Source organism: Chelonia mydas, chromosome 3 (assembly GCF_015237465.2).
Source record: "Chelonia mydas isolate rCheMyd1 chromosome 3, rCheMyd1.pri.v2, whole genome shotgun sequence".
Classification (NCBI taxonomy): Eukaryota; Metazoa; Chordata; order Testudines; family Cheloniidae; genus Chelonia; species Chelonia mydas.
In genome coordinates this window covers 99932961-99959585 of record NC_057851.1, presented here as the reverse complement: position 1 = coordinate 99959585, position 26625 = coordinate 99932961, and the positions used below count along the sequence as shown (strand labels likewise).

The 26625-nt window shown below is 48.7% G+C and overlaps 1 protein-coding gene across 17 annotated transcripts in view; it reads left to right on the top strand.

Moving 5' to 3' along the window:
* The window catches only part of AHI1 (Abelson helper integration site 1), a 177518-nt gene that overhangs the window by 113605 nt on the left and 37288 nt on the right, over positions 1-26625 (top strand). For all 17 annotated transcript variants that reach the window (XM_037894837.2, XM_043542958.1, XM_037894829.2 and 14 more), the window contains one exon: positions 14024-14082. In XM_037894837.2, the coding sequence (XP_037750765.1) occupies positions 14024-14082 (59 nt within the window). The remainder of the gene's footprint in view (positions 1-14023; positions 14083-26625) is intronic.

Below are 26625 nucleotides of genomic sequence, written 5' to 3'. Positions count from 1 at the left end.
TGGGCTGTGGAGCCACGTGGGTGAACTCAGCATGCGAGGCCACTGGTTGTGGGATGATCTGTCCCTTCACATAAACTTCAGGGAGCTCAAAGCAGTTCGTCTGGCCTGACAGACTTTCCTGCCCCACCTGGAGAGCAAGGTGGTGCAGATCCTGATGGACAATACTGCTATGATGTGTTACATCAACAGGCAGGGCGGAGCCAGGTTGTCGGCCCTTTGCCAAGAAGCTCTCCGCCTTTGGGACTTCTGTGTGCAGCATGCCATCCATCTGGTAGCCGTGCATCTGCCCGGGGCCAGGAACATGTTAGCGGATCGCCTCAGCAGGACTGTCTCATCTCATCACGAGTGGTCACTCCATCTGGAGGCAGTCAGTGTGATCTTCTAGAAGTGGGGAACTCCCCAGGTGGACTCATTGCATCCCATCAGAACAGGAAATGCCAAGTGTTCTGCTCATTCTGGAGGATGGACAGGGGCTCCCTGTCAGATGTCCTTTTGCTCCCGTAGTCGGGGGCTCTGATGTATGCCTTCCCACAGGTGCCCTTGATCCACAGAGTTCTCATGAAGATCAAACAGGACAGGGTGAAGGTGATCGTGATAGCCCCTGCATGGCCTCAACAGCACTGGTTTGGCATGCTGATGGACCTTTCGGTGGCTGCCCCACTGCAGCTGCCTCACAGGCTGGATCTGCTGTCCCAGAACCAAGGCAGTCTTCTGCACCCGAACCTGGCAGTGTTGCACCTGATGGCATGGCTACTGCATGGTTAAATGCTTGCCCCATGTCCAACAGGTCTTGTTGGGTAGCAGAAAGCCCTCCACCAGAGCAACCTGCCTGGCCAAAAGGAAAAGATTTACATGCTGGACCTCAGGCCAAAGTATCTGGGCTGAACAGGTCTCACTCGCTGCAAGCAATCCTGGACTACCTTCTGCACCTCAAGCTCCAGGGATTATCCCTGTCATCAATTAAGGTCCACTTGGCTGCTATTTCGGCCTTCCACCCTCCATTCCAGGGCAGATCGGTCTTCGCTCACGACATGATGGTTTGGTTTTTGAAAGGTCTGGAGTGACTCTGTTCCCATGTCCCTCCTTGAAACCTGAATCTTTTGCTGTCGTGGCTCATGGGTCCTCCCTTCAAGCCTCTGGCTTCCTGCTCCCTTCTCCTTCTCTCCTGGAAGGTTTCTTTCCCGGTTGCAATAACATCTGTCATCAGGGTGTCTGAGATCAGGGCGCTTACTTTGGAGCCACCCTATATGGTGTTCTACAAAGACAAGGTCCAGCTGTGACTGCACCCAGCGTTCCTACCCAGGATAGTTTCACAGTTGCATACCAGCCAGGACATATACTTACCTGTCATCTTTTCGAAGCCTCATAAATCGGAAGAGGATCGAAAGGTGCACACTCTGGATGTCAGGAGGGCGCTTGCCTTCTACATCGACGGGACCAAGCCGTTTCACAAGTCAACTCAGTTGTTCACTGCGGTGGCAGACAGGATGAAAGGCCACCCAGTGTCTGCCTTGAGGCTTTCATCCTGGATCACGTCCTGCATCCGTTACTGCTATGATCTGGCGAAAGTGCCTCCACCAGCAACAATAACTGCCCACTCAACTAAGGAACAGTTGGTCTTCCTGGACCAGTGGCCTTCCTGGACCAGCTGCCAATTCAAGATATCTGCAGGGCCGCTACCTGGTCATCTAATCTACAGATTTACGTTTCATTACGCACTTACCCAGCAGGCCCGAGACGATGCTGGCTTCAGTAAAGCAGTGTTGCAAGCCACACTACCATGAACTCTGAGCTCGCCTCCAGAGATACTGCTTTTGAGTCATCTAGAATGGAATCGACATGAGCAAGCACTCGAAGAAGAAAAAACAGTTCTTCGAGTGATTGCTCATGTGTAGGTGTGCGCGCTCTCCACATGCACCAGTGTCAGAAGTTTTTCCCCTAGCAGTACCTGTAGAGGGGAGTGCCCCAGCGACCCCTGGAGTGGCGCCTCCATGGCGTGGTATAAGGGGAGCTGCACACTCCCCCCACCCTCAGTTCCTTCTTGCCGCTGGTGAAGGTGCGTTGGAACTACTCTGCTTCAGCTTTGCTGTAGCTCATCCCCAGAACTCTTTGTTCGTTCAATGTTGGTACCTGTAATTAGTTAGCTGTTTAGTTATTTCAGTTTGTCAGAGAACCCAGGCTGGGGCATGCCCCATGCCCTGGGTTTTAAGTTGTGCGGCACTTGTAGGTGATCTGTGCCAAGGAGTGACCTGCATGCAGACTGTCTGCACTGTTTGGGAGAAACCCATATCAGTGATTGTTGCAAAATTTGCAAGTCGTTTACGCCTCAGACCAAGAGAGAAGGGGACATTAGGCTCCGGGCCATTCTCATGGAGTCAGCGCTGACTCCGACTCTGGCGTGCTGCTCCGAGCCAGCACCGCGGTGTCAGTGTGCAGCGACCTTCCGGTGCCATCGACCAGTCAGCAGTGCTCCCTGTTCACGGGGCACACCAAGAAGGCCAGAAAGATGCCTTCCTCGCAGCGACACTGAGGGAAACCCAGGACAGAGGCAAGACCCATGTCGGGCAGTCCTCGATCCCCACCGGCCTCTAGGCCTCCAACTCATGTAGAGCGGAGTAGCCCGGCCCCTTTGGAGCAGACCTCCCCAGATGTCCGGATGTCATCCGCACCGGAGGTCATGCAGGTGGTCCAGGAAGTTATGTCCATGTCGGTACCAGGAGTACCGCAGATGTTGGCCCCACGCTCCAGGGGCAAGTGCCGCTGGGATCTCCACTGTCACCCCCAGCTCGGTACCAATCTTGGTCCAAGGAACATTCCTGATGCCGTTTGCCCAGCGACGGTTCAGAGCAAAGTCCATGTGGATCGCCCTTGACTCCCACCAGACTGTCTGGTTGGGTTCCGTCAGACTGAGACACTCGGCACCGCTCCACCTCAAGGAGTGAATATCAACGGGACCAGGGCAGGTGTCACCAAAGGTCCTTGTCTCGGAGGGGTTTCGCAGCTGGTCATGGCACAGACTTAGATGCCGTTCCCACTCGGAAGCCTGCTCCAAGACTCGGCCAAGGGATTGCCTCCGCAGCCCCGGGCATCCATCGCCAGCGTCTCGCTGTCTCGGGTCTGCCCATTGGAGCCAATCGCAGAGCAGCTGTTACCGATGGTACCAGTCCTCCCCGTCGGGATCGTGGTCGGCGTTGCTCCCGGCGCTGCTGCTCCTCCCGGTCTGCGGACGGCGGCAGGTTGTATGTCAGCCTGGCCTCCATTCGTAGTCATCCATCGATGGGCCAGGCCAAACAGCAGGCCCCACCGGTGCCGTAGCAGGCGCAGTGACACCAGGCGCCGTGGCCGGCCCAATGATACCAGTGGGCACCGTGGCCCATGATGCAGCCCTCGATGGGGGCTTGCTCGGTAGCTGGAGCCTCGGAAGCACCATCGGCCTTCCTCTCCAGACCTCCAAGGAAGGAGTTAGTGGGACATACATCCTCAGCACCATGCCCAGAGACCAACCAGGTGGTGGACCCTCCGGTGCCGGCGGACACCCAGAGTACCACACTGGCCTCCTCGCCCTCCCCGGATGAGGTGATTACAGCCCCCCCCCCCACTCCGTCCCGCAGGAGGACTTTAGGGCCCACCAAGAACTCTTAAAAAGGGTGGCATCAAGCCTCCACCTCCAGGCAGAGGAGATGGAGGAGCCCTCCGACTCCCTGTTTAATGTGCTCTCCTCTTCGGCACCGGGCAGGGTAGCCTTGCCTCTCCATGAAGGGGTGGCAAAAATTTCAAATGCTCTGTGGCAAACACCGGCCTCGTTGGCCCCCATCTCTAAGAGGGCAGAACGCAAGTACTTTGTGCCTACCAAGGAACACATGTACTTGGGCGCCGGGTGGGTGTATAACTCCCTGGTGGTCGAGTCGGTTAACCACAGGGAACAGCAGGGCCAGCCAGCCCCTGACCCGAAAAATAAAGATTCACGGAGGCTGGACTCTTTTGGAAGAAAAATGTACTCGTCCTCGAGCTTCCTGTTACGAGTGGCAAACCACCAGGCTCTCCTGAGCCGGTATGAGTTCAATCTGTGCGGCTCCCTGCCCAAGTTCGAGGACTCCCTCCAAGAGCGCGATAGGAAGGAGTTCAAAGTGCTGGCGGAGGAGGGTACAGCGGCTGCCAGGGCAACCCTGCAGGCAGCATTGGATGCGGCGGACACAGCCGTGTGGTCCATGCCTCCGCGGTGTCCATGAGAAGGGCTTCATGGCTCCTGCTCTCTGGGCTGTCCAGTGAGGCACAGACCTCTGTGCAGGATCTCCCATTTGACAGCAAACTCTCTTTGCGGTGCAAATGGATACAAGACTGCATGGCATGAAAGACTCCCGCACGACCCTCCAGATTCTGGGTGTCTATGTTCCAGCTCTGGCTAAATCTAAGCTCAAACAACAGCAGACTCCCGCTCAGGCCACCCACCCGAAATACGAGGCTGCCCATAAGAAGTTACGGGACTATAAGAGGCGCCCTCAGAGACAGTCTCAGCCCGCCCCCCTGACCTGGGTCCTCCAAGGGCAAGCAGGTGGGGAAAAGGCGTTTCTGACAGGATGCTCGGGGGAGCCCTGCCAGTTCTCATCAGGGATCACTGTCAATAAAGCTTCCCTTCTCCAACCGGTTGTGTGCTTTCCTCCCGGAGTGGTCACAGCTGACCTTGGACCGATGAGTCCTCAACACCATCTCCCAGGGCTACACCCTCCAGTTTACTTCCTCCGCGCCCAACCATCCCTCACCCCCGTCCCTCCTGGGACAAAGCTCTGCTCAAGAAGGAGGTGGGGCGGCTCTTGGGCCTAGGAGCAGTGGAGGGGTGCCCGAGGAGTTCAAAGGCAAGGGGTACTACTCCCACTATTTCCTTATCCCGAAGGCCAAAGGGGGACAAAGGCCCATCCTGGACCTGCGAGGTCTGAACCAGTACATGGTGAAGCTCAAGTTCCACATGGTCTCCCTGGCCTCCATCGTCCCCTTCCTGGATCCCAGGGACTGGTATGCTTCCCTCGATCTGCAGGACGCGTACTTCCACATTCATATATTCGAGGGACACAGACACTTCCTCCATTTTGTGGTGGGGCAGAATCACTACCAATTTACAGTCCTCCCGTTTGGCCTGTCCACTGCCCCCAGGGTATTTACAAAATGTATGTCAGTGGTAGCGGCCTATCACAGGTGTCGGGGGGTCCAGATCTTTCCTTATCTGGACGATTGGCTGGTCAAGGGCAGCTCCCGGTCGCAAGTGAGGGATCATGTGACACTCCTCCTGTCCACGTGCACCGTAAACAACACCAAAGCCACATTAGTCCTGGTTCAACGCATAGAGTTTATCGGGGTGCTCCTGGATACCTCGTTGGCCAGAGACTCCCTTCTACCGGACAGCTTCAAGACTCTGAAGGGGCTTATCAACACGGTCACAAGATTCCTGGTGACAACAGCCAGAGCATGCCTCCAGCTCTTGGGTCACATGTCGGTGTGCACATACATGGTCCATCACGCCAGTCTCAGGATGAGGCCACTCCAGCTCTGGTTGGCCTCTGAGTTCTCCTAGGCCAGGGACAGGATGGACAAAGTCCTTACTGTACCCAACTTGGTGATCGCCTCCCTACGGTGGTGGTCTGCCCCAAGCAACATGCTCCAAGGGGTCCCGTTCAGGGACAGGGCCCTGTCAATGGAACTGGTGTCCAACGCGTTGGACCTGGGTTGGGGGACCCATGTGGGGAACGTTCGGACCCAAGCCCTCTGATTGGCTCAGGATCTGACCCGACATATAAACGTCAAGGAACTCAGGGTGGTACGGCTGGCGTGCGTGGCCTTCCGCTCGCACCTGGAGGGCAGGATGATCAGGGTCCTCATGGACAACACAGCCTCAATGTTCTATATCAACAGGCAAGGCGGGGACCGCTCCCCTGCTGCGAAGCTCTCAGGCTGTGGGATTTCTGTATAGCCCACGACATCTGCCTAAAGGCCTTCCATCTACCAGGTGCCCAGAACACACAGGCAGATCGCTTGAGCAGGGACTTGTCCTCTCAACATGAGTGGTCTCTCCACGCGGAAGTGGCTCACAGGCTTTTCCACCTGGGGAGTCCCCCACACTCAGACCTGTTTGTGACTCGGCAGAACCAGCGCTGTCCCCGGTTCTGCTCTGGGGGGGACTGGGAAGGGGCGCTATCTCCAATGCCTTCCTCCTGTCCTGCTCAGGCCAGTTTCTCTATGCCTTCCCCCCCTTTTCCACTGATTAGTAAGGTCCTGGAAAAGATAAAGACAGACAACGCCCGGGTCCTCCTGATTGCCCCGGCGTGACCCAGGCAACATTGGTATGGGACCCTCACGGGCCTGGCAGTTGCTGCGCTATGGCCGTTGCCGTTCCGCCTGGACCTGCTCTCCCAGGACCAGGGCCGTCTTCTCCACCCCAACCTAGCGGCTCTCCATCTCACGGCATGGCTGCTCAATGGCTAGGTAGGGAAGAGAGAACATGCTCAGAAGGGGTTCAACACATCCTCCTAGAAAGCAGACACCCCTCCACGTGCCGCGCCTACTTGGCAAAGTGGTCCCAGTTCTCTAGATGGGCGGGTGAACGGGGTCTTTCCCCGGTGGCCGCCCCGATCCACCTTATCCTTGACTACCTTCTCCACCTGAGAGTCCAGGGCCTGGCACCCTCGTCAGTCAAGGTGCACCTGGCTGCCATATCGGCCTTCCATCCACCGGTGCAGAGCCACACGGTATTCTCCCATGCTATGACTTTTTCCATCTTTTTCTGTATGCTAGGCCCCCGGTCCAGCAGTGGGACCTGAGCCTGGTGTTGGCCTGTCTCATTGGGTCCCCCCTTTGAGCTGCTAGCCACGTGCTCCAGGTCCCACCTCTGGTGGAAGGTGGCCTTCCTGGTCGTGATCACATCAGCCAGGTGGGTCTCAGAACTCAGGACCCTGACCTTCAAGCCTCCATACACGGTTTTTCATAAGGACAAGGTCCAGCTCCACCCACGCCCTGCGTTCCTCCCGAAGGTGGTCTCTGCCTATCACATGGTTCAGGACATTTTTCTGCTGGTCCTCTGCCCCAAGCGTCCAGTGGGGAGCGCCATCTCCATACACTCAATGTGCAGCAGGCTCTGGCTTTCTACCTCGAACGGACCAAGCCATTCAGAAAATCCTCGCAACTGTTCATCGCCTCGGTTGAGTGTATGAGGGGTCGGTCTATCTCCACGCTGCAGCTTTCCAACCAGATCACTTTATGCATCTGTTCCTGTTATGAGCTGGCGGGTATCACGTCGCCACCAATTGTGAAGGCGCACTTGACTTGAGCGCAGGCCTCGTCGGCTGCCTTCTTGGCCCGCATCCCCATCCAGAACATTTGTAGGGCCGACACGTGGTCTTCAGTTCACACGTTCACCTCGCACTATGCAATCGTCTCCCAAACCAGGGATGACGCCAGGTTCGGCTAGCTTGTCCTCCGTCCTGAGAACTTGTGAACTCCTACCCACCTCCAACAGATATAGCTTGGAATCACCTATTGTGGAATACACATGAGAAATCACTCAAAGAAGAAAAGACAGTTACCTTTTCCGTAACTGGTGTTCTTTGAGATGTGTTGCTCATGTCTATTCCACATCCCGCCGTCCTTCCCCCCTGTTGGAGTTGTCTGGCAAGAAGGAACTGAGGGTGGAGGGAGCATGCAGCTCCCCTTATACCGTGCCATGGAGGCACGGAGCCACTCTAGGGGTCGCTGGGGTGCTCCCCCGTACGGGTTCTGCTAGTGGAAAAACTTCCGGCACCGGTGCATGTGGCGAGCACGCACACCTATTGTGGAATAGACATGAGCAACACATCTCGAAGAACACCAGTTACAGAAAAGGTAACTTTTACCTACCTTTTGTAACTGTTCTTCGAGATATGTTGCTCATGTCCATTCCATTACCCTCCTTCCTGCCCCTCTGTCGGAGTTGCCAGCAAGAAGGAACTGAGAGGGTGTAGGGCCAGCAGCGCCTAACATACCGACGCATGAGTGCGATACTCAAGAGGGCACCACAGCCGACCCTACGGATACCACTAAGGCAAAAATCTCCAACGATTATACACATGGACGCACACACACCTAGAATGGAATTGACATGAGCAACACATCTCCAAGAACAACAGTTACAAAAGGTAGGTAATCATTTTTTCTTTGTTTCAATCCTTGACTTTATCTTTAAAGGTTACAAAACAGCAGGAAAATTTCTTTGTGGCATGTGTCATATTTCCTGATCTAGCTGCACGTCTGACCCCTTCATGGCCTCCTTGAAGGTGCCCTATTAGGTGTCAGGCCTCTAGTCATCGCTGCCCTCAGGGCAGAGTCCTGTGAGTCTCTTCTCTAGACCTGGGCTGCAGACCCTTGTAAATCACTCATCTCAGCAGAATCTGAGTTTCAATCAGCACTTGCAGTCCTGTTTTCTCAGGGGCAATGACAGGGTTAAGCAGTGACCAACCAGCTTTCATAAAGCAAAGAACTAATTATTCAGAACAAAGGTGTTACAGAAAAAACACCTTAAAAGCAATAAACTGCTTATACAACTGCCTATTTTATCAGGTGTCACCCATCTTCCACATGGAGACTCTGGTTCCAAAGTACTTCAGGTCCTCCCCGGGACCTGTCCCTCTTCGTCACAGTCTTACCTCTGTTCTTGAATTGATGATGAGCAACTTAGCTCACCTTTCCTGATCACTCTTGCTTCAATCTGTATGGTAACACCCATTGTTTCATGTTCTCTGTGTATATAAAATCTCCCCACTATATTTTCCACTGTATGCATCCGATGAAGTGAGCTGTAGCTCGTGAAAGCTTATGCTCTAATAAATTTGTTAGTCTCTAAAGTGCCACAAGTACTCCTTTTCTTTTTTCTCCCTATGTCAGGGTGAGAAACTTTATACAGTTTACAATTCAGTTTGCCAGGCTTTTTGAACCAGGTCAAAGCAATATATGATATCTCCCCAGAGGGCTAAGCATCTCCAGAGGTGTTACTTGCAGTAGGGATTCACATTAATTGCCCACCTGATTTTAGTTCCTGCAGGAAACCCTTTAGATCCCCACTTGAGCCAGGAATACAGTCACTAGGCGGCCCATAAAGCTACATGTAACATTTTTTAAGTAGATACATTAGTTTTGAATATTCCATTTTTCACTGCTTCTAAGTGTTGTTGTTTTTTCTTTAATAGATTTATCCTTTTATAGGCCTGTAATTATATCAAAAAGTATCAATACAAACTTTAATATACACTTTAATATACCAGGCTTTTCCCTCCATGCTTCAATATGCTGTGCCTCTCCAACCATCACCTTGAATAAGCATCTGGTTCACTACATTTCAAAACAGAGTCCTACTTTACTATAATTTCTTGGATTAATCAAGCTAGATTTTATTTTAACTCATTTATTCTTGAATCACAAAAGCATTAAGCATATATATTGTTGCACTTTATTTTTTTAACTTTATAACTTTAAACCAAAAAACTTTGTTTTAAAAGGATTTTTCTAAATAAAATTTCTCCTTGTCTCAGACTCTTAAAGCTAAGATTCAGCCAGTTATTTTGGTTTACAGCAAATTTATAATAAATCCATTAAAATAAGGGAGTAAAATCTTTCAGAGTCACAATTTGAGCCCTGCCCTCCTCTTCAGGCAGTGCAGTTACGTGCTGCCCCCTATTCAGGCTGGATTGGAAGATGCTAGTGTGGCCCTAAATCCCTAATCCTGCAAACACTTACATACATGAACTGAAAAGGATTACTCACCTTTTGTAAGGATGTTCAGTTCGGGCCCGAAGAGGTTTGTCTTAGAATCTGACAAGTAATATATATTTTCTTTAAAGGGGCACTGTGAGATTAAAAAAACAAGTAATTAAAATTCATATCTCTGTTATAAAATATCTTAAATTACTAAAATTTAAAGAATTTTCAAATCTGTTTCTTTTCATGTTTACATTCTGCAGTTCTCTCATCTTGGAGAATTAAAATAAAGTAATACATTTCAGTTTTTAGTCTCTTTTGAGTTCATATGACTTTCAGATTCTCACAAACTAGCACAATGTTGGTGTGTTTGATTTGAAAAAATGGCATTAGAAAGTTTAAAGTTTTTAAAAAAACTATTTTCATTGGTTTTTTTATTATTTAATTATGAAAATATGTCTGTTGGTCTTGAGTTTTGCACAAGTTTTTTTTTATTTTTTGTTTTAAACCAAAACTGGTCAATTTGCTGTACAGTTTCCCTTTAAATCCTATGTAATTCTTTGCATGGACTGTGTATGTAATAGTGATTACATTTTACTTTTGATACACTAAGGCCTTGCTCCTGCAAATACATAAGCACATGACTTTGCCTCATGTAGTAGTCCCATTGACTTGAGGGCTTCTCACATGCATAAGTGTTTGTGTAACCTTTGGGTAGGCTAGAGTTTATTTTACTGCCCTTCCCCAGTGCCTAAAAAAACCTAACTTCATAGAAAAGCACGTGGAGACGCAGAATTCAGTCATTAAGGATTTTCAGCAAGGATTCCACAGGGTCAACCTCCCCACAATCAAGTCCAAAAAGAACAAAAGGAATTAACTTAATTCTTAAATACCAACTTTATAAAATCTTATCATAATATTTTTATTAACAACAACTTAATTTCTACAACATAACATAGCTATTTTATAATCCACGTAATCTTAATAGTAATACATAAAAATAAAGAAAAGAAATTAAATCTAAACAGGTCAGTCCCCACAGAAACACGGTGAGAGGAAATTCTGAATTCTCAAACGCTTAGGTTGAGTTCATCTGAGTCTCAGTTACAGTTTTTGATCACCAAAATCTATACAGTCTGCTGAATGGAAGCACTGCATCCACATCTTCCCTCCACTTGCTTGTAGAAATCTTCAGATGGAATCCATGCAGACTGTTCCTTCTCCTCTAGTGAAATCACTCAGTTAGCTAACTAATTAACCAACCACTCAATTTAAGTATACAGGGGGAAAAAAACTCTGTTACAAGAAAAGTACAAACTGAGAATAGCAAAATATAAGTGACTCTTTCCCTGTCATCACATTTAAATAAGAGAAAAGTTGGTGAATCATACTAGTTGAGATAATTTAAGTAAAACAGTTTGGCTAAAATCAAACATTCCAAGTATACAATTAAAATTAAAAAATTAGTTTTTCCTTCCCGTTTCCCCTTTCTATAATTAGCATGGCCAGGAGGGTTAACAATATCACTAACCTGCTGCAAAATGCTTCAGAGTTAGGGAGAAACAGCCTGCTGTCTACTGCTGTGACTCAGCTTCTCCCAACCCACAGAGGGCACAAGGCCTTTTGCAAAGCAGCTGCCCTGGCTATTTGCCCTCATGGATAAGTCTGCGAGGTTTCATGAAAGTCACGGATTCTGTGACCTCCGTGACTTCTGCAGTGGCCTGTGCACCTGGCTCCTGGGCAGCTTGGGCAGCCCTGGCGCCCGTCGTACCAGCCATTGCTGGGGCAGTCTTGGGCCATCGTGTGCCCACCCCCCAGAAGACTTTGGGTGTGGGAGGGGACAGGGGATTCAGGCACGGGACAGGGTGATGCGAGCTGTGGGCAGCGCTTAGCTGGGGGGCTCCCCAGAAGTGGCAACATCCCTTGCACTCAGCTGCTAGGTGCAGGAATGGCCAGGCAGTCCTGTGTGCTGCCTCTGCCTGCAGGCACCACCCCCGCAGCGCCCTTTGGCTGCAGTTCACTGTGTGGGTTGGGAATAGCTAAGCGAGGGGGATGTTGCCGCTTCTGGGGAGCCTCCCAGGTAAGCACTGCACAGAGCCCACCTCAACCCATCCCGTGCCCCTGCCCCCTCCCACACCCAAACTCTGCTGCTGCTGGTGGGGGTGGGTGGGTGCGGAGCAAGGTAGGGAGCCTGCCAGCTCCGCCAACCACCACCCACCAGTACCAGTGGGGGTCCCGGGCCGTACCCTGCCAGTCACCTTCCCCCAGCACCCATGGCACCTCCCTCCAAGTTTTAGTCACGGGTATTTTTAGTAAAAGTCATGGACAGAAATTCACGGCCCATGACCTGTTTACTGCCCATGACCTGTCCGTTACTTTTACTAAAAATACCCCTGACTAAAACGTAGCCTTACTAATGGAGTCTCAGTCAAGCTACTGGGAACCCATTGAGCATACCCAAAACTACCACACCCAATATTAGAAAATTCTGAGTGTTGAGTGCTAATTGTGCATCTGCCTAACAATGACCCAGACACAACTCATTTCTCCCCACCTCCCCAGATAGATCTCTTAAACAGTTATCTCCCTATTAGGCACGTGGGTTACATTTGCAAGATCAGGGCCTAATGAACTGTAACCCTTTGAGCTTGAATTGCACCTGTGATACAGCATGGCCAGAGGGCAGCAGGAGAGTGTTAGAAGGGAGCCTTATTCTCTGCAGAGGGAAGAAAGTTTGCTATAGATTAATTAAACCACCTGAAGCCAGTCACCTGATAAAAACCCCCCTGCTTCAATCAGACAAGGAAAGAAGTTGAAGCAGAGTGGACTGGTGTTGGAGTAGAGAGCAGTTTGGAGGGAAGCAGAGGAGAGTTTGGAGAAGTGCTGTGGTGGGCTAAGAAGATCAAGACCCTAGGTAAAGGGACACCTGGTTTGTGCAAAGGGAGGGCAGGAAGTCCCACAAGCTGAAGGGCAGGAGAGGGAAGTAGCCCAGGGGAAGGAACCGCTAGTTCAAGCGCCTTACCGCTATCCCTAGGGCCCCTGGGCTGGGACCCGGAGTAGAGGACAGGCCCAGGTCCCTCCCTCTCTGCTCCCCTCCTCTAGGACACTAGTGGGGCAGTTAATACCCCAGTTCAGGGGCGAGAAACAGATCCCTGAACCCTCCCCAAGAAGAGAGAGCGCAAGACCCATCAAAGTAGTGCCGGCAATTTGCCACAGCACCATTTAATTACATATATAAATATCTTCCAGTGGTTAAACATTTACAAGCAAATCACTTATGAATATGAATAATACCACTGGCTTCACACTGGTATAGTGCAGGTGGAGGTTGTACAAGGTTTTCCAAGGATCTGTGCCAATGCATCTGAATCTTAACCTGAAAAATCCCCATTATTCAAACTCTGGGCTCCTTATGAGCAGATATTCCCTGTTGTGCTAAATTGAGTTGGGTTTTGTGGTTGGAAACTAGAGTGAGACCTTAGAACTCATTTTCACTTGAAACCTAAACTAGGATTTGAACCCGTGTCTCTCATGGCAAAAAGATGGTGAGCTTAACCCTGTGATATTTGGCTTCCCTCTGCTCCACCTGCTTGAGAAAAAGAGAGATGAAATATTTTGAGCAAAGCTATAGCATTTAGTATTGTCATGTTTAGCAATTTTCAGATGTCTCTATCTTTTAAAGATGTTTTCTTAGAAGAGGTATAGTAGAAGAAACCAATAATAAAAAGATAAATCCATAGATGATGAAAGGATTTTCTTGAGCTTAGCCGATGTAATAATTTCAAAAGGAACAAATTTACAAGTAGCACTTTTTCAAATGCAGTTTATAAAGAGTGAATAAAATAAATATAAAGATGTGTTGTGGTGGGAAGTCAGATGATCAAAGGGAGATACTGAATAGACATCCTTATTTTATCTGAAAGAATAAGTAATTCCTTTGAGAGGTTTTGTGATCATTTCTGACTGAAAACTTTGTATGCGCTACTCAGAAATACAATGAAAAGAAAGGCAGTGTAGCTTAGATAATAGTGTCTGTTCTAAGCACGAGGTGGCATGTGGACATTGCTTGTGCTATTGCTCCAAATCATTTGAATGGAAATATTGGATTAACTAACCTTGTGTCAGGTCTATTAGTTAAATAAACCCTCCAACTGTTCCTGACTGAAGGATGTGTAGTTGCAACTGAAAGATGGTGCTGCTTTTCATTAGAGTTTTGTGAAACATGTCCTGCTAACATAATGTTATTAAAATAAAGTGGTTTATTAGAACGGGGTAACAAGCAAAAATTCACAGCTTTGTCTTTTCACAGGGAGTTTCAGCCCAGTAGGAAGTCCTCTTAGCCGAACGCCATCCGTCAGACTACAGACGGTAAGGAATTCTATTTATGCATTTAAAAAAATTGATAAAGTTAAACTATAAAATGGCATTCTTCACAAATTGCTTTGTAGAAAAGCTTTCTTCTTCTTTTGTGAATAAAAGGAGGTATCTTTAAGGAAACTTTCGTGGCTGTGTAGGCTTTTACCTCATGTTGTTGATATAGAGGTCAGAGGGTTTTTTTTAAAAAAGGTAAAATACAGTCGTCTTCTCTCTGGCGCGCGCTCTCTCTCTCTCGCGCGCGCTCTCTCAATTGTTTAGAAATGAATATGTCAGAATTACATTCCTGTATTCTTGGTATTTATCAGGAATATAGGCAGTACTAAGTCAGGAGGGGAAAATGTGGTTGTAACTTAAAATTGGCTATTGGATCAATTGCAACTGTTTTTTTACCATTAACTCACCTATATCTTATTTCAAGCACTGTTTGTACCAGTTGGCTCATGGTAACCAAAGTGAAATCACTGATATCTTCTGTGTATTTCTTTTATTGTGCATATAGATTGGTGATGATGTATACTCCGTCCTCATCCTTTTTTCCCAACACAAAAGAACCCCCAAACTCTATAAACTTAGTTAACTACGACTATACAATCATTAAAGTATATGTTTTTTAAAATACCAGGGAGGGACTAGTTGTAGAAGAAGTAATGTTCTCAACACTTTGTGTGTGGCTCCTAAAAAAATGGTCCTCTTGCACTTGGACGTTAACCCCCTGGTGCCTGCAATCGAAATGTCCTGACCTAATGTGCTATGGTAATTGCTTGCCAGCTGCTGGCCTCCAGAGGGTTCATCAGAAAGGGACATAAATTAGATTGTGCCCTTAATTCCCAGAACCTGTTCCACCTTTTATTTCCATCTCATTTAGAGCTTTCCTTCACAAAATCCTTTAATGTGTCTTTGTATCTGGCTGATATAATAAATAAGACTTCTCTTGAAAAACAACGCTGAAAATATAGTTTTGCATTCATCTTTTTCTCTGTGGCCAGGTGACTATTATTGTCTGCATATTTTATACATATTTAATTCTAGATATCAGCCAATTATTAGGAAAAATTATGAATTATTCAATATGTATATCAGTGCTTTCCTGCTACAGCAACCCTTAAAAGTATCTATAGTATTGACTCATTTTGGGAAGGGATTTATAAATAAATTAGCAGCTTTCTGTTAAACTTGGTGGGATTGAATATATTTTCTTTAACCCTTTTTCTACTGATGTTATAAATAAAGTCGTAATAGCATAGAAGTGTTGTTCTTTAAAGAAAGAAAGTAAATGTTGCCAGGTAAGGACAAAATAGATCAAAATAGTTTTGCTGTGTATTTGATTAATCTCAGGAGTTGGTTTATTTCACATACTTCTGAATTCATCTTTTTTTTTTTCTTTCTTTATCCCTGTAGGCTTTTCTGAGGCAGCTGTGTTTGCATTTCTGTTTTCTGTTTGTACATTGTAGGATTCAATAAAGTGCAGCCTGGCACAGTTTTTCCTTGAGGCAGATTATAGATTCCCATGCTCATTAAATGCTGAAGAACTATAATCAAATAAGGATCATATTAATTTGAAACCCAAGGAAGTAACATTTACAGTAGTTTCAGGATATTAGATGTATTAATTAAGACCAAAGCCCACTACAGTATTTTAAGATGTTACTACTTTCTCTATGCTTATAGCATTTTAATGTAACTATTAACACTTTCCCTTGTGTTTTTTCCTTTGGGTGTACACGGAATGTATACATTAAGATTCAATATTAAGTGTTAATTTAAAGATGCTTTCCATTTTCAAGGTAATAACCTAACTTGGATGATATTTCTCAGACATTTTTCATTTTGAGGAACATCAGTCATTTTAATCCCAAAGTCACCTATATTCCACACAAAATTAACGTCCCCTCATGCCCACCCGAAGTATCAAGGAGTTACAATACTTCCTGGGGTTCACCAACTTTTATAGGCTGTTCATCTCTGGATTTTCAGGCTACATCACCCCATTGACAGCACTTCTCCTTAAAAATACCACCTTCAGCTGGCCTCCGGAGGCCCAATGAGCATTCGTCCTACTCAAGATGACCTTTATCCCTACCCCAATCCTAGCTCATCCCAACTCAACATGACCCTTTGTTGTGAGGACTGATGCCTCCAATGTGGCAATTAGGGCAATACTCTCTCAAAGAGGTGGTCCCCAATAGCAACTCTTGCTTTGCGTGTATTATTCATGGAAGTTCACTGCAGCTGAACAGAATTATCTAGTTAAGGAGCTTCTAGCCATCAAAGCAGTTTTTGAAGAGCGTTGCTGCTATCTGGAGGGTGCTTGGTACCCAGGACAGGTTTTCTTTGATCATAAAAATGTAGAGTACCTCTGCTGAGCCAAGACTCTCAACCAGATGCAGTTTTGCTGGGCCCTGTTCTTTGCACGCTTCAGTTTCACCATCATGTACCACTCAGGAGCTCAGAACAAGACTGCCAATGCCTCATCCCAAAAAGGGGAATATCTCACCAGCCAAGAGCCCCCCTGTGCTGAGCCCCCCCATTCTTAAGCCCCCGAACTTCCTGGATGCCACAGTTCCTCAGGACTTCATGTCCATGAGCCGCTCAGCTGCAGAGAAGGATCCCCATCCCAAGGAATTTGAGGCAGCAAGCCAAGGGCAACACCAGGTCCAGGTGGCTTGCTCTCTGTCAAGGGCTACTTGTACATTCCGCTAGAACCCCCTCAGTTAGAGGTACTATGGTTCTGTCATGACTTGCCATTAGCAGGCCATTTGGGTTGCTTCAAAACTCTCTGTTTGGCCATCCACTCCTTCTGGTGGCCCTGAATGCACACAACAATCCACTTGTATGTTGATTTCTGTGAGACATACCTGCGCTCCGATATCATGCTCAAAACTCCTCAACACCCTAATGCCTTCTGAGAGCCCATCCAGGCTTTGGGCAGCCATTACCCTGGACTTCATAGTCAAGCTCCCTGTGTCTAACAAGCACACTGATCTGTCTCCATGGAATCCCAGAGCGAGTCACGATTGATAAGGGTCTGCAGTTCATGTTGTGGTTTTGGAACAAAATCCTACAATTGCTTAGGATCTGTGCTTACACATCCATTGTTTATCCCCCACAAACTGATGGTCAGTCTGAATGAGCAATCAAGTATTAGAACAATACTTGTGGTGCTTTATTAATTTCCATCAGGAGAACTGGTTGAGCTTCCTACCCCAAACAGAGTTTGCTTACAACAACTCTGATCATATATCCACCATGCAGAATCCGTTCTATGCAACCTCAGGCCTCCACCCCCATCTCCACCCAGCTGCATCTGTCACCTCCACCAATCCTGTAGCCGCTGACTGGGTGTGTCTGATCCATGATGTCCAAGAAGAACTCAAGACACATATGGACAAGGCCAAGGAAGATTACAAGTGGTATGCTGACCACCAGGGCAGGGAAGGCCTGGCATTCACCATCAGGCAAAAAGTCTGGCTATCAGCCCAACACATCTGCACTGACTGGCTATGTCATAACTGGATTACCAATACCTTGGGCCATATTCCATCAGCCAGGTAATCAACCCAGTGTTCATGAGGCTTCAAAACCACGCAGTGTTCCACGTATCCTTGCTAAAAATCTATGTTGACAACCCTTTCACTCACTGCGCCCAGCCACTGCCTCCTTTGGAACTGATTCAAGAGCACAACGAGTATGAAGTCTGTGAAATACTGGACTTGAAAATCAAATGTAGCTCCCTCTGGTACCTTGTAGGCTGGAGGAGTATGCCCTAGAGGATAATACTGGGAGTCAGCATCCCAAATCCATGCCCCGACCTTATGGCAGTCCATCCAGACAAATATGGGCCGGCAGAGAGTGCCCAGCAGGTCTTGAATCAGGCCTGCAGAGCTGCTAGGTGGGGAACACGTCCACACAGCAGCAGTTGTAACTGGTTCACACACTATCTATGACTAGCTGTGAGCAAAAATCACAAGAAGTCCCTGCCCTCAGGCTCTAACAGGCGGCAGCCTCATGGCTCCTGATTGGCTTCCTGCCCTATATAAATCTAAGGGGCATTCTAGGAAGCGTCCAGACAACAGTGTGGATCTCCTGTAACTTCCACAACTATTTTTGCTTCCTGCTCTCAAAGTCCTGGCTTCGACCTTGGCTTGATTTGGACCTTGCCTCCTGACCCAGACCCTGAAACCTATCTTGGACTCTGATCTTTGGTATTAACCCTGGTCTGGAACTTGACCACAAACTCCTCCGCTACTCTCATCCTCAGATTTGGCCCTGCTCTTATCTTTGGTCCCCACTGCCCTTGTCAGGATCCTGACAAGATGCATTTGTTCAGAGGCAAGGGTATTATATATGTAATGGCTGACTGAGGTTAATTAGAGGAAAGCTCCTTATCCAACTAAAGAATGGCAGAAGGTGTAAAGGAGTTAGGTAACAGTTAATTGGTAAAGGAAGACAGTCCACATATTTACTCTGTTGCAGTGAAGAGCCTGTTTGCAAATCAAAGAAAAATGGCACCTGAATGCATAAGCAAACTTTAGGTGTGATAAGCCTATGCCCGGAGGGGATCCTTGCTCCACTTGTCTGAAGTGCCTGGGAGGAGGGTCATTTGCAAGACAAGTGCACCATCTGCAGAGGCTTCAAGCCCAGAACTAAGAGGGAGAGAGACTATCGCCTCAAGCTCTTCTTGATGGAGTCCGCTCTCCAGCCCCAACTAGCTCAAGAGCCGGCACCAGCAGCCTCTGTGCACAGCTCACCGACCTTGGTGCAGGACATCTCGGCACCGAGGAAGGACCCGAATAAGGAGCATTGGCACCCTTCCCTGCGCTCATCGCTGCAGCACCGATCACTATCCCCAGTGCCGCATAAGAAGGCAGCGGAATGGGGCCACTCCCCCGCCAAGAAGAGCGGAGGGGACTCCAGCATGGTGCATCCCTCTTTGGGACACTAGAAGGCTGGTCCATCGGTCCCAGCACTGTCGACTCCAACTTCGAAGGGGGGTCCGTTGAATCCAGTGTTGGTGGATTCTCCAGTCCGGCAAGTGTTGGAGGAGGACCTGGACCTCCCCTCCACACCAGACACCTTTGAGGCCTTGCGGGACTTAATTGCCATGACAGCACAGTCCCTGGCCTCCTGTTCCCGTGCACCAGCTCAGGTGCAGGCAACGCAAGAAGCGGCTGCTGCACCACTTCTGGTACAGTCCGCGGCACTGATGGCGGCACCTCCTATCCAGCACCGGGGCAAGCCCACCTTGATGCAGTACCGCTCCCCGACACCGTCGGGATCCGCCCCTCCCTGGTCGGGCTCAGACTATTATCGGAATCAGAGGTGGAGTCATACGTGTCCCAACATAGCTGATACTGGTCAAGATCCTGGCACCGGTCTTGGAACCGTAAGGTGGAGGAACACTCGTTACCGATGGTGTCCTGGCCTCCCGAGTGGCAGGGACCGTTACATTGGCCCTTTTGGACACCTTGGGCCTACCACTAGGGCCACAGGCATGGTTCCAGGGCAGCATCGGTAGTCTCCATTGCCCATGCCCCACCTTCTGCGATGTCCATTGCCCCATATCAGTCCAGGGCTCCCGAGGACCCACCATGGGGTTCAGACCCCAGGCCTCCCGTATCGAGCGCAAGGTCAGAGATACCAATGAAGGTGGCTCCTGTACCACCAGTAGCAGCAATGATGGATATCCCTGAGCAAGTCACCAGGAAACTGGAGGGGCAGAAAGACCCCATCCCACTTCAAGCCTTGTCTTCTTCCTCGCCGGACGAGGCAGTGGCGAGCACTACCATGTCCCTTCTGGCGATGGACATGAAAGCCCACCAGGACCTCCTTAGAAGGGTGGTCCAGAACCTCAACATGACGACGGAGGAGGTGGTGGAAGACTCAGATCGCATGGTGGACATACTTGCCCTGGAGGGTTCCTTCAAGGTGGCACTGCCACTTATAAAAATCATTCAGAACACCACGAAGGTGCTCTGGCAAATCCCACCCTCTATACCAACAACGGCCAGGGGAGTAGAGAGGCGTTACTTTGTCCCTCAGAAAGGGTGCAAGCACCTCTTCACCCACCACCCACCCGGGACCTTGGTAGTGGATGCAGTAAACCACAAAGAGCGGTAGGGGCAGCCGGGGCCCACCCCTAAGAATAAAGATGCTAAGAAGCTGGACCTCTTCGGTCAAAAAGTGTACTTGACCGGGGGGCTCCAGCTTCGAATTTCCAACCAGCAGGTGGTACTTAGCTGCTATGCATACAACTCGTGGAATGCCCTCTCTAAACTTCAGGAACTGCTTCCGTCGGAATCCTGAAAGGAATTCACTGCAGTCCCGGAAGAGGGTAGGGTAGTGGCTAGAACCTCCCTCCAGGCTGCTCTGGACTCAGCTGACTCAGCGGTGCGAACCGTGGCTACAGGCATCACAATGAGGCATAGCTCATTGCTACAGGTCTTGGGACTCCTGGCAGAGGTCCGGAATACCATACAGGACTTCTCATTTGACTGTGAGGGGCTGTTCGCTGACAAAACAGACTCAAGACTGCACAGTCTCAAGGACTCAAGAGCAACCCTCAAGTCTCTGGGAATTCACACCGGCACCCCAGAGAAAACCCTTCAAATCCAAGCCCCCCTCACAATTCTATCCAGGTCTCCCCAGGCAGGACTATAATTGAAGGAGGGACAGAAACAACAGGAGGCGTTCCCTGCAGTCCGGGCTCCTCCAAGCAGCCCCCCGGCTCTACACCCAACTTTTGAAGGTGCCCCCGGGGACAGAGCACAGCCCAAATCCTGGATCCTTGCCCTCCCTTTGTGAATTGTCTGTCCCACTTCTGCCATGCCTGGGCCCAGATTACTTCAGATCGCTGGGTCCTGAGCACAGTAGGGGTGGGATATTCTATCCAATTCTGGCCCTACCCGCCTTCCTCAGTCCTCTTCAGGGATCCCTCTCACAAGCAACTCCTGCTACAGGAGGTGCAGTCGCTTCTCACGCTGGGCACAATAGAGGAGGTTCCTCAGGAGTTCAGGGGCAGTGGATTCTACTCCCGATATTTCCTCATCCCCAAGGCCAAGGGTGGGCTCAGCCCTATCCTGGATCTGCGAAACCTCAACACATACATAAGAAAGCTGAAGTTTCGTATGATCTCTCTGGCCACCATCATTCCTTCCCTGGATTCGGGGGACTGGTATGCCACCCTCAACTTGAAGGACGCATACTTTCATATATCGATTATTCCGCCACACAGGAGATTCCTGAGATTCATAGTCAGCGGCCTGCACTATCAGTTCACTGTACTACCATTCGGACTTTCAACAGCCCCGCACATGTTCACGAAGTGCATGGCAGTCGTGGCAGCCTTCCTGCGCAAATGCCAGGTACAGGTCTTCCCATACCTGGATGATGGGCTCATCAAGGGCAATTCCCAAGTGCAAGTGCTGGAGCATGTGGCCGTGGTACAAACCACTTTCAGCAGGCTGGGGCTCATTCTGAATGTGCCCAAGTCTACTATGGTCCCAGCCCAGAAGATAGAGTTCATCGGGGCTCTCCTGGACTCCACTCAGTCAAGAGCCTCCCTACCCAAGTCCCAGTTCCAAAGTATCAGGGACATCATCGACAGCCTCCACTGGTTCCCAACTACCATAGCCAGAAACTGCATGAAGCTTCTAGGGCATATGGTGGCCTGCACGTATGTAGTGCAGCACGCCAGGTTGCACCTTCGCCCCCCTCCAGGCTTGGGTGGCGAGGGTATACACACCCAACCGGGACTCTCTGGACAGACTGGTTACCCTTCCGCCCAAGATTCTCGAGTCCCTCAGCTGGTAGCTTCAACCTCAGGTGGTCTGTGCGGGAGTACCCGTCACCAAAGCTCAGCCCTCACTGTTGCTGGTCACAGACACATCGCAGACTGGCTGGGGAATGCACCTGGGCAGTATCAGAACTCAAAGCATGTGGTCACAACCAGAACTATCACTGCATTTCAACGTTAGGGAGCTGAGAGCAGTTTGCCTGGTTTGCCAGACATTCCAGGCCCATCTTCAGGGCAAATGTGTCTCAGTACTGACGGACAACACCACAGCGATGTTCTATATAAACAAATAGGGTGGTGCTTGCTCGCCTCCCCTGTGCCAGGAAGCTCTCCGACTCTGGGACTTCTGCGTCGCACATTGCATCCAGCTACAGGCTTCATATCTGCTGGGAGCACAGAACAAACTAACGGACCACCTGAGCCACTCGTTCAGCACTCACGAGTGGGCACTCAGAGTGTACATCGCGCTTTCAATCTTCCAGAGGTGGGGCTATCCCCACGTGGACCTATTTGCGATGCGGGGCAACAGAAAGTGTCAGCTTTTCTGCTCCTCTCAGAACCACAGCCACAGATCCATAGAGGATGCCTTTCACCTACCATGGGTGAGTCACCTGCTATATGCATTCCCACCCTTCCCGCTCATACACAAGGTCCTCCTCAAGATCTGGCAGGACAGGGCTTCAGTCATCCTCATAGCACCAGTGTGGCCCCGACAGCACTGGTTCACCACGCTGCTGAACCTATTAGTGGACAGGGCAGTGGCCCTTCCTATGCTCCAGGATCTCATCACACAGGATCATGGCCAACTACAACATCCCAACCTGGAGTCCCTCCAACTCATGGCATGGAAACTCCATGGCTGAACCAGCTTGAACTGCAGTGCTCGTACTCTGTTAGAGAAGTTCTGTTGGGGAGCAGGAAGCCCTCCACTCGCACAATGTACCTGGCAAAGTGGAAGTGTTTCTCCATTTGGTCCCCACAGAAAGGTACCTCCCCACAGCAAGCCTCTATTCCCCTTGTGCTAGACTACCTCTTTTACCTGAAGCAATGGGGGTTGGCGATATTGTCTATGAAGGTACACCTAGCGGCCATCTCAGCCTTCCACCTGGGTGTGGTGGGCAAGTCAGTCTTTAGCAATCCCATAGTGGGCCGGTTTCTTAAGGGCTTGGATAGGCTTAACCCCCAGGTGAGACAGCCCGTTCCTCAGTGGGATCTTAACCTGGTCCTTTCAGGACTCATGAGTCCTCCTTTCAAGTCCCTGGCAACCTGCCCCTTGCCTACCTTTCCTGAAAGCTGGCCTTTCTGGTGGCCATAACCTTGGCCAGAAGGGTCTCCAAGCTCAGACCGCTGACTTCCAAGCCCCCCACATGGTCTTTTACAAGGACACAGTGCAGCTATGCCCTCAGCCAGCATTCCTACCTAAGGTAGTGTCCCAATTTCACATTAACCAGTACATATTTCTACCAGTATTCTTTCCTAAACCTCATGCCAGCAACAAAGAGTGAGCACTCCCTTCCCTGAACGACAGGCGTGCCCTAGCCTTCTACAACGAACGCACAAAGCTGTTTCCTAAGTCACCACCGCTTTTTATTGCAATCACTGAGAGAATGAAAGGGCTTCCCATCTCATCCCAGTGCATGTCATCATGGATCGTGTCCTGCATCAGAACGTGCTATGACCTGGCTAAGATCCTAGCCCCAGTGTTGACGGTGCACTCCACAAGAGCGCAGGCCTCTTCCGCTGCGTTCCTCGCACAAGTCCCCATTCAAGATACATGTAAGGCATCAACGTGGTCTTCCATCCACACCTTCACGTCGCACTACGCCATCATCCAACGGGCGAGGGACGATGCAGCATTCGGCAGGGCAGTACTGCAATCAGCAACACGGTGAACTCCAACCCCTCCTCCATTGAATTTGCTTGAGAGTCACCTATTGGAATGGACATGAGCAATCACTCGAAGAAGAAAAAACGGTTACCTACCTTTCGTAACTGTTGTTCTTCAAGATGTGTTGTTCATGTCCATTCCAAATCCTGCATGCCTCCCCTCTGTCAGAGTATTCTGACAAGAAGGAACTGAGCAAGTGGCAGGTTGGCAGGGACCTATATACACCGCCACAAGGGCACTACTCCAGGGGGCTTCACAGCCGACCCAATGGGTACTGCTAGGGTAAAAACTTCCGATGATTGTGCACGCGGCACATGCACACACACCTGTTGGAATGGACTCGGGCAACACATCTCAAAGAACACAGTTAGGAAAGGTAGGTAACCATCTTTTTTTTCTGGCAGAAACCCCAGAAAAAAAATTTAATGACTTCTAAGCTGGGGAAACACAAGTGGGAATTATTGATGCTGATTTCCCTTGGCCTCTTGGGTCATCTTGAAAGGAGACTGGTTGCTCTTCCACTCAGCAAAAATGGAAATAGTCCAGTCACCCAGCAAGACATCCAGGGTCTGATTTTCCTCTTGCTTACATAGGTGTGAAATGGGAGTTAGCGTCATCGTAGTTATCAGAAATATGCATTGTAAAGCAAGCATTGTATAAAAGTGGAGAACCAGGTGCCAGATTCCAGACTATATGAAAGATACAGGTAAAGAGTCATTTCTTTCACTGTATTTTTCTCTTTGGATGTGAATTTCTGTGGAGTGTTGGATGTGTAATTTGGTTACTCAGCTTAAGTAATTGGTTGTGCATTGCCTATCTTGCAAGACTGCTACTTAGGCTACTTCTCTTTTGCATCTGCTCCCTGTATTTTGAGAGATTACAGGTTTAAGGTTTTCTTACTTTTCTTCTGGCTCCTCCTATGGCTCGGGATCACCTCAGATACAAACATACACCCAGTGTGAGGGTACTGGCTCCTTACTCAAGAGAACTTCCCTGTGTGTTGTACATAAGGAGTGTATAGGTACCTGTGGAATGCAGAAAATTTACTATATTTGGAATTTAGTAATTTAATACTGTCTCACAAAATCTGGCATGAAAATAGAATACAAATTGGTTTAGATTGCTATACTGTTGTGTACAAAACATATTAAAAATATATATAAGGGATGTTTTGATAGAAAAAAGTTGTGGGAGGAAGTGTCTGGCAGTGTTGGCAATTCTTGTTATTTTATTGTATGTCTTGCAATATTTTCTTAGGCTTCAGGATCCATGTGATTATGTTAAAATCACAATTTTCGTTTTTTTAAAGTACGGTAAATTTCTAGTCCTCATGGTTATGGAGAAAAATTGGAAAATGTGACTTGCATGCATCCTAGACGTTCCGCAATCTCAAGTAAAATAAAAAGAATGCAAAATGTATTGGGGGTTTTTTTTTTTTTTTTTAAATCTCATGATTTTTAAGCCAATATCAAAATGGGGTGGGGGGAGTGTGACTCATGGTTTTTAAATGCCTGAGGGTTAGCGATACTGTCGGTGGGATACTGAGGGACTGGTGTTAGAACCAGCCTTATTTTACATCTGTTAATGTAGGAGAGGGAGTGAATAGCATAAGTAATGCAATTTGCAGATCAGAAACATGGGTAGAAAATAACAAAAATGATCTGTTTTGAAAAATACTAGCTTTATTACACCCGAGGAAGAGTAATCTTAAATGCACATATTGAGTGGGAGGTAGAAATCTAGGAAGTATCATAACCATCTGAAGGAACTGCAGCAGTAGTAGTGGAGAAAATATCCAGCTTGGGCACCTGTTCCATCTTCAGGGTCTAGGAAGAGAAACCTTCCCCTAATCCTCAGGTACATGGGCCTCGGCTATGCTCCCCTTCTCCAGTTATATGGTCTAAGGAAGGCAGGGGAGGACCTCTCGGGAGAGGCAAGGACTTCCCAAGCAACAAGCTGCTAAAGTGGGCTAAGTGGGGTCCTTTGTCCCTCTTCATCCTAAAAATCTTGACACCCCCCTAGATAGCCATGTCGCCAACAGAACTCCATCTATGGGGGTTCTTCCATGGAAGGGCTTAAACAGTCACAAAGGCTTTGTTCAGCTAAGGTTAATGTGGCAAAAGAGGGCATTCCGAGTTAGCTTTTTCATCCTGTCTCTCTCAGGTGGACTGGCTCATAGTGTGCTAGCTCCAACTCTGAACACATCCATCCTACACTCCAAAAATAGCAATGTAATGGAATCTGAATACAACATGGTTGAATTGTTTTCACTTCACAGCAAAAAGGAGATGTCTTAAGAGTCATGCTAGAGCTAGATATGTCCAAGGCTTTAGGACAGTTCTGAAAAAAATATGTTTTATAGACACTGTGAAAAGGAGTCATGTTTTAAAAGTATTGTAGGAGCCAGTTATATCTCCATGGTATTATTCTGAAATTTAGATGGGAGCGTAAGTGTACTGGGGAAATTACTTATTCACCACATCAGACCCTATCCTGCTACCAATCCCTGTGTTTGGAGCATGCAGCTGTGGTCATAACTCTGCTTGAACTCTCACTCTGCCAGCTCTTGGATGGGCTCTGTACACACACTGACACGTACACCAATTAAAAATATACTATGTACTCCTTCAAGTGGAAACTCCTTGGGTTCATGTTGTAATAAAAGTTTAGCACAACGTCTGAGAGCATTCATAATATTCTGGGGGGTGGCTCATGGCTTTGAGAATATTATTTCCTAACCGCTCACCTCACTGTAAGGAGAACTTGATGAGACCTTCTTTAGAATACAAATACCTTACAAAAAGGAGAGAGAAACATTCAGTATTGTAAGGGGAGCTATATAAGTTCCTTAACT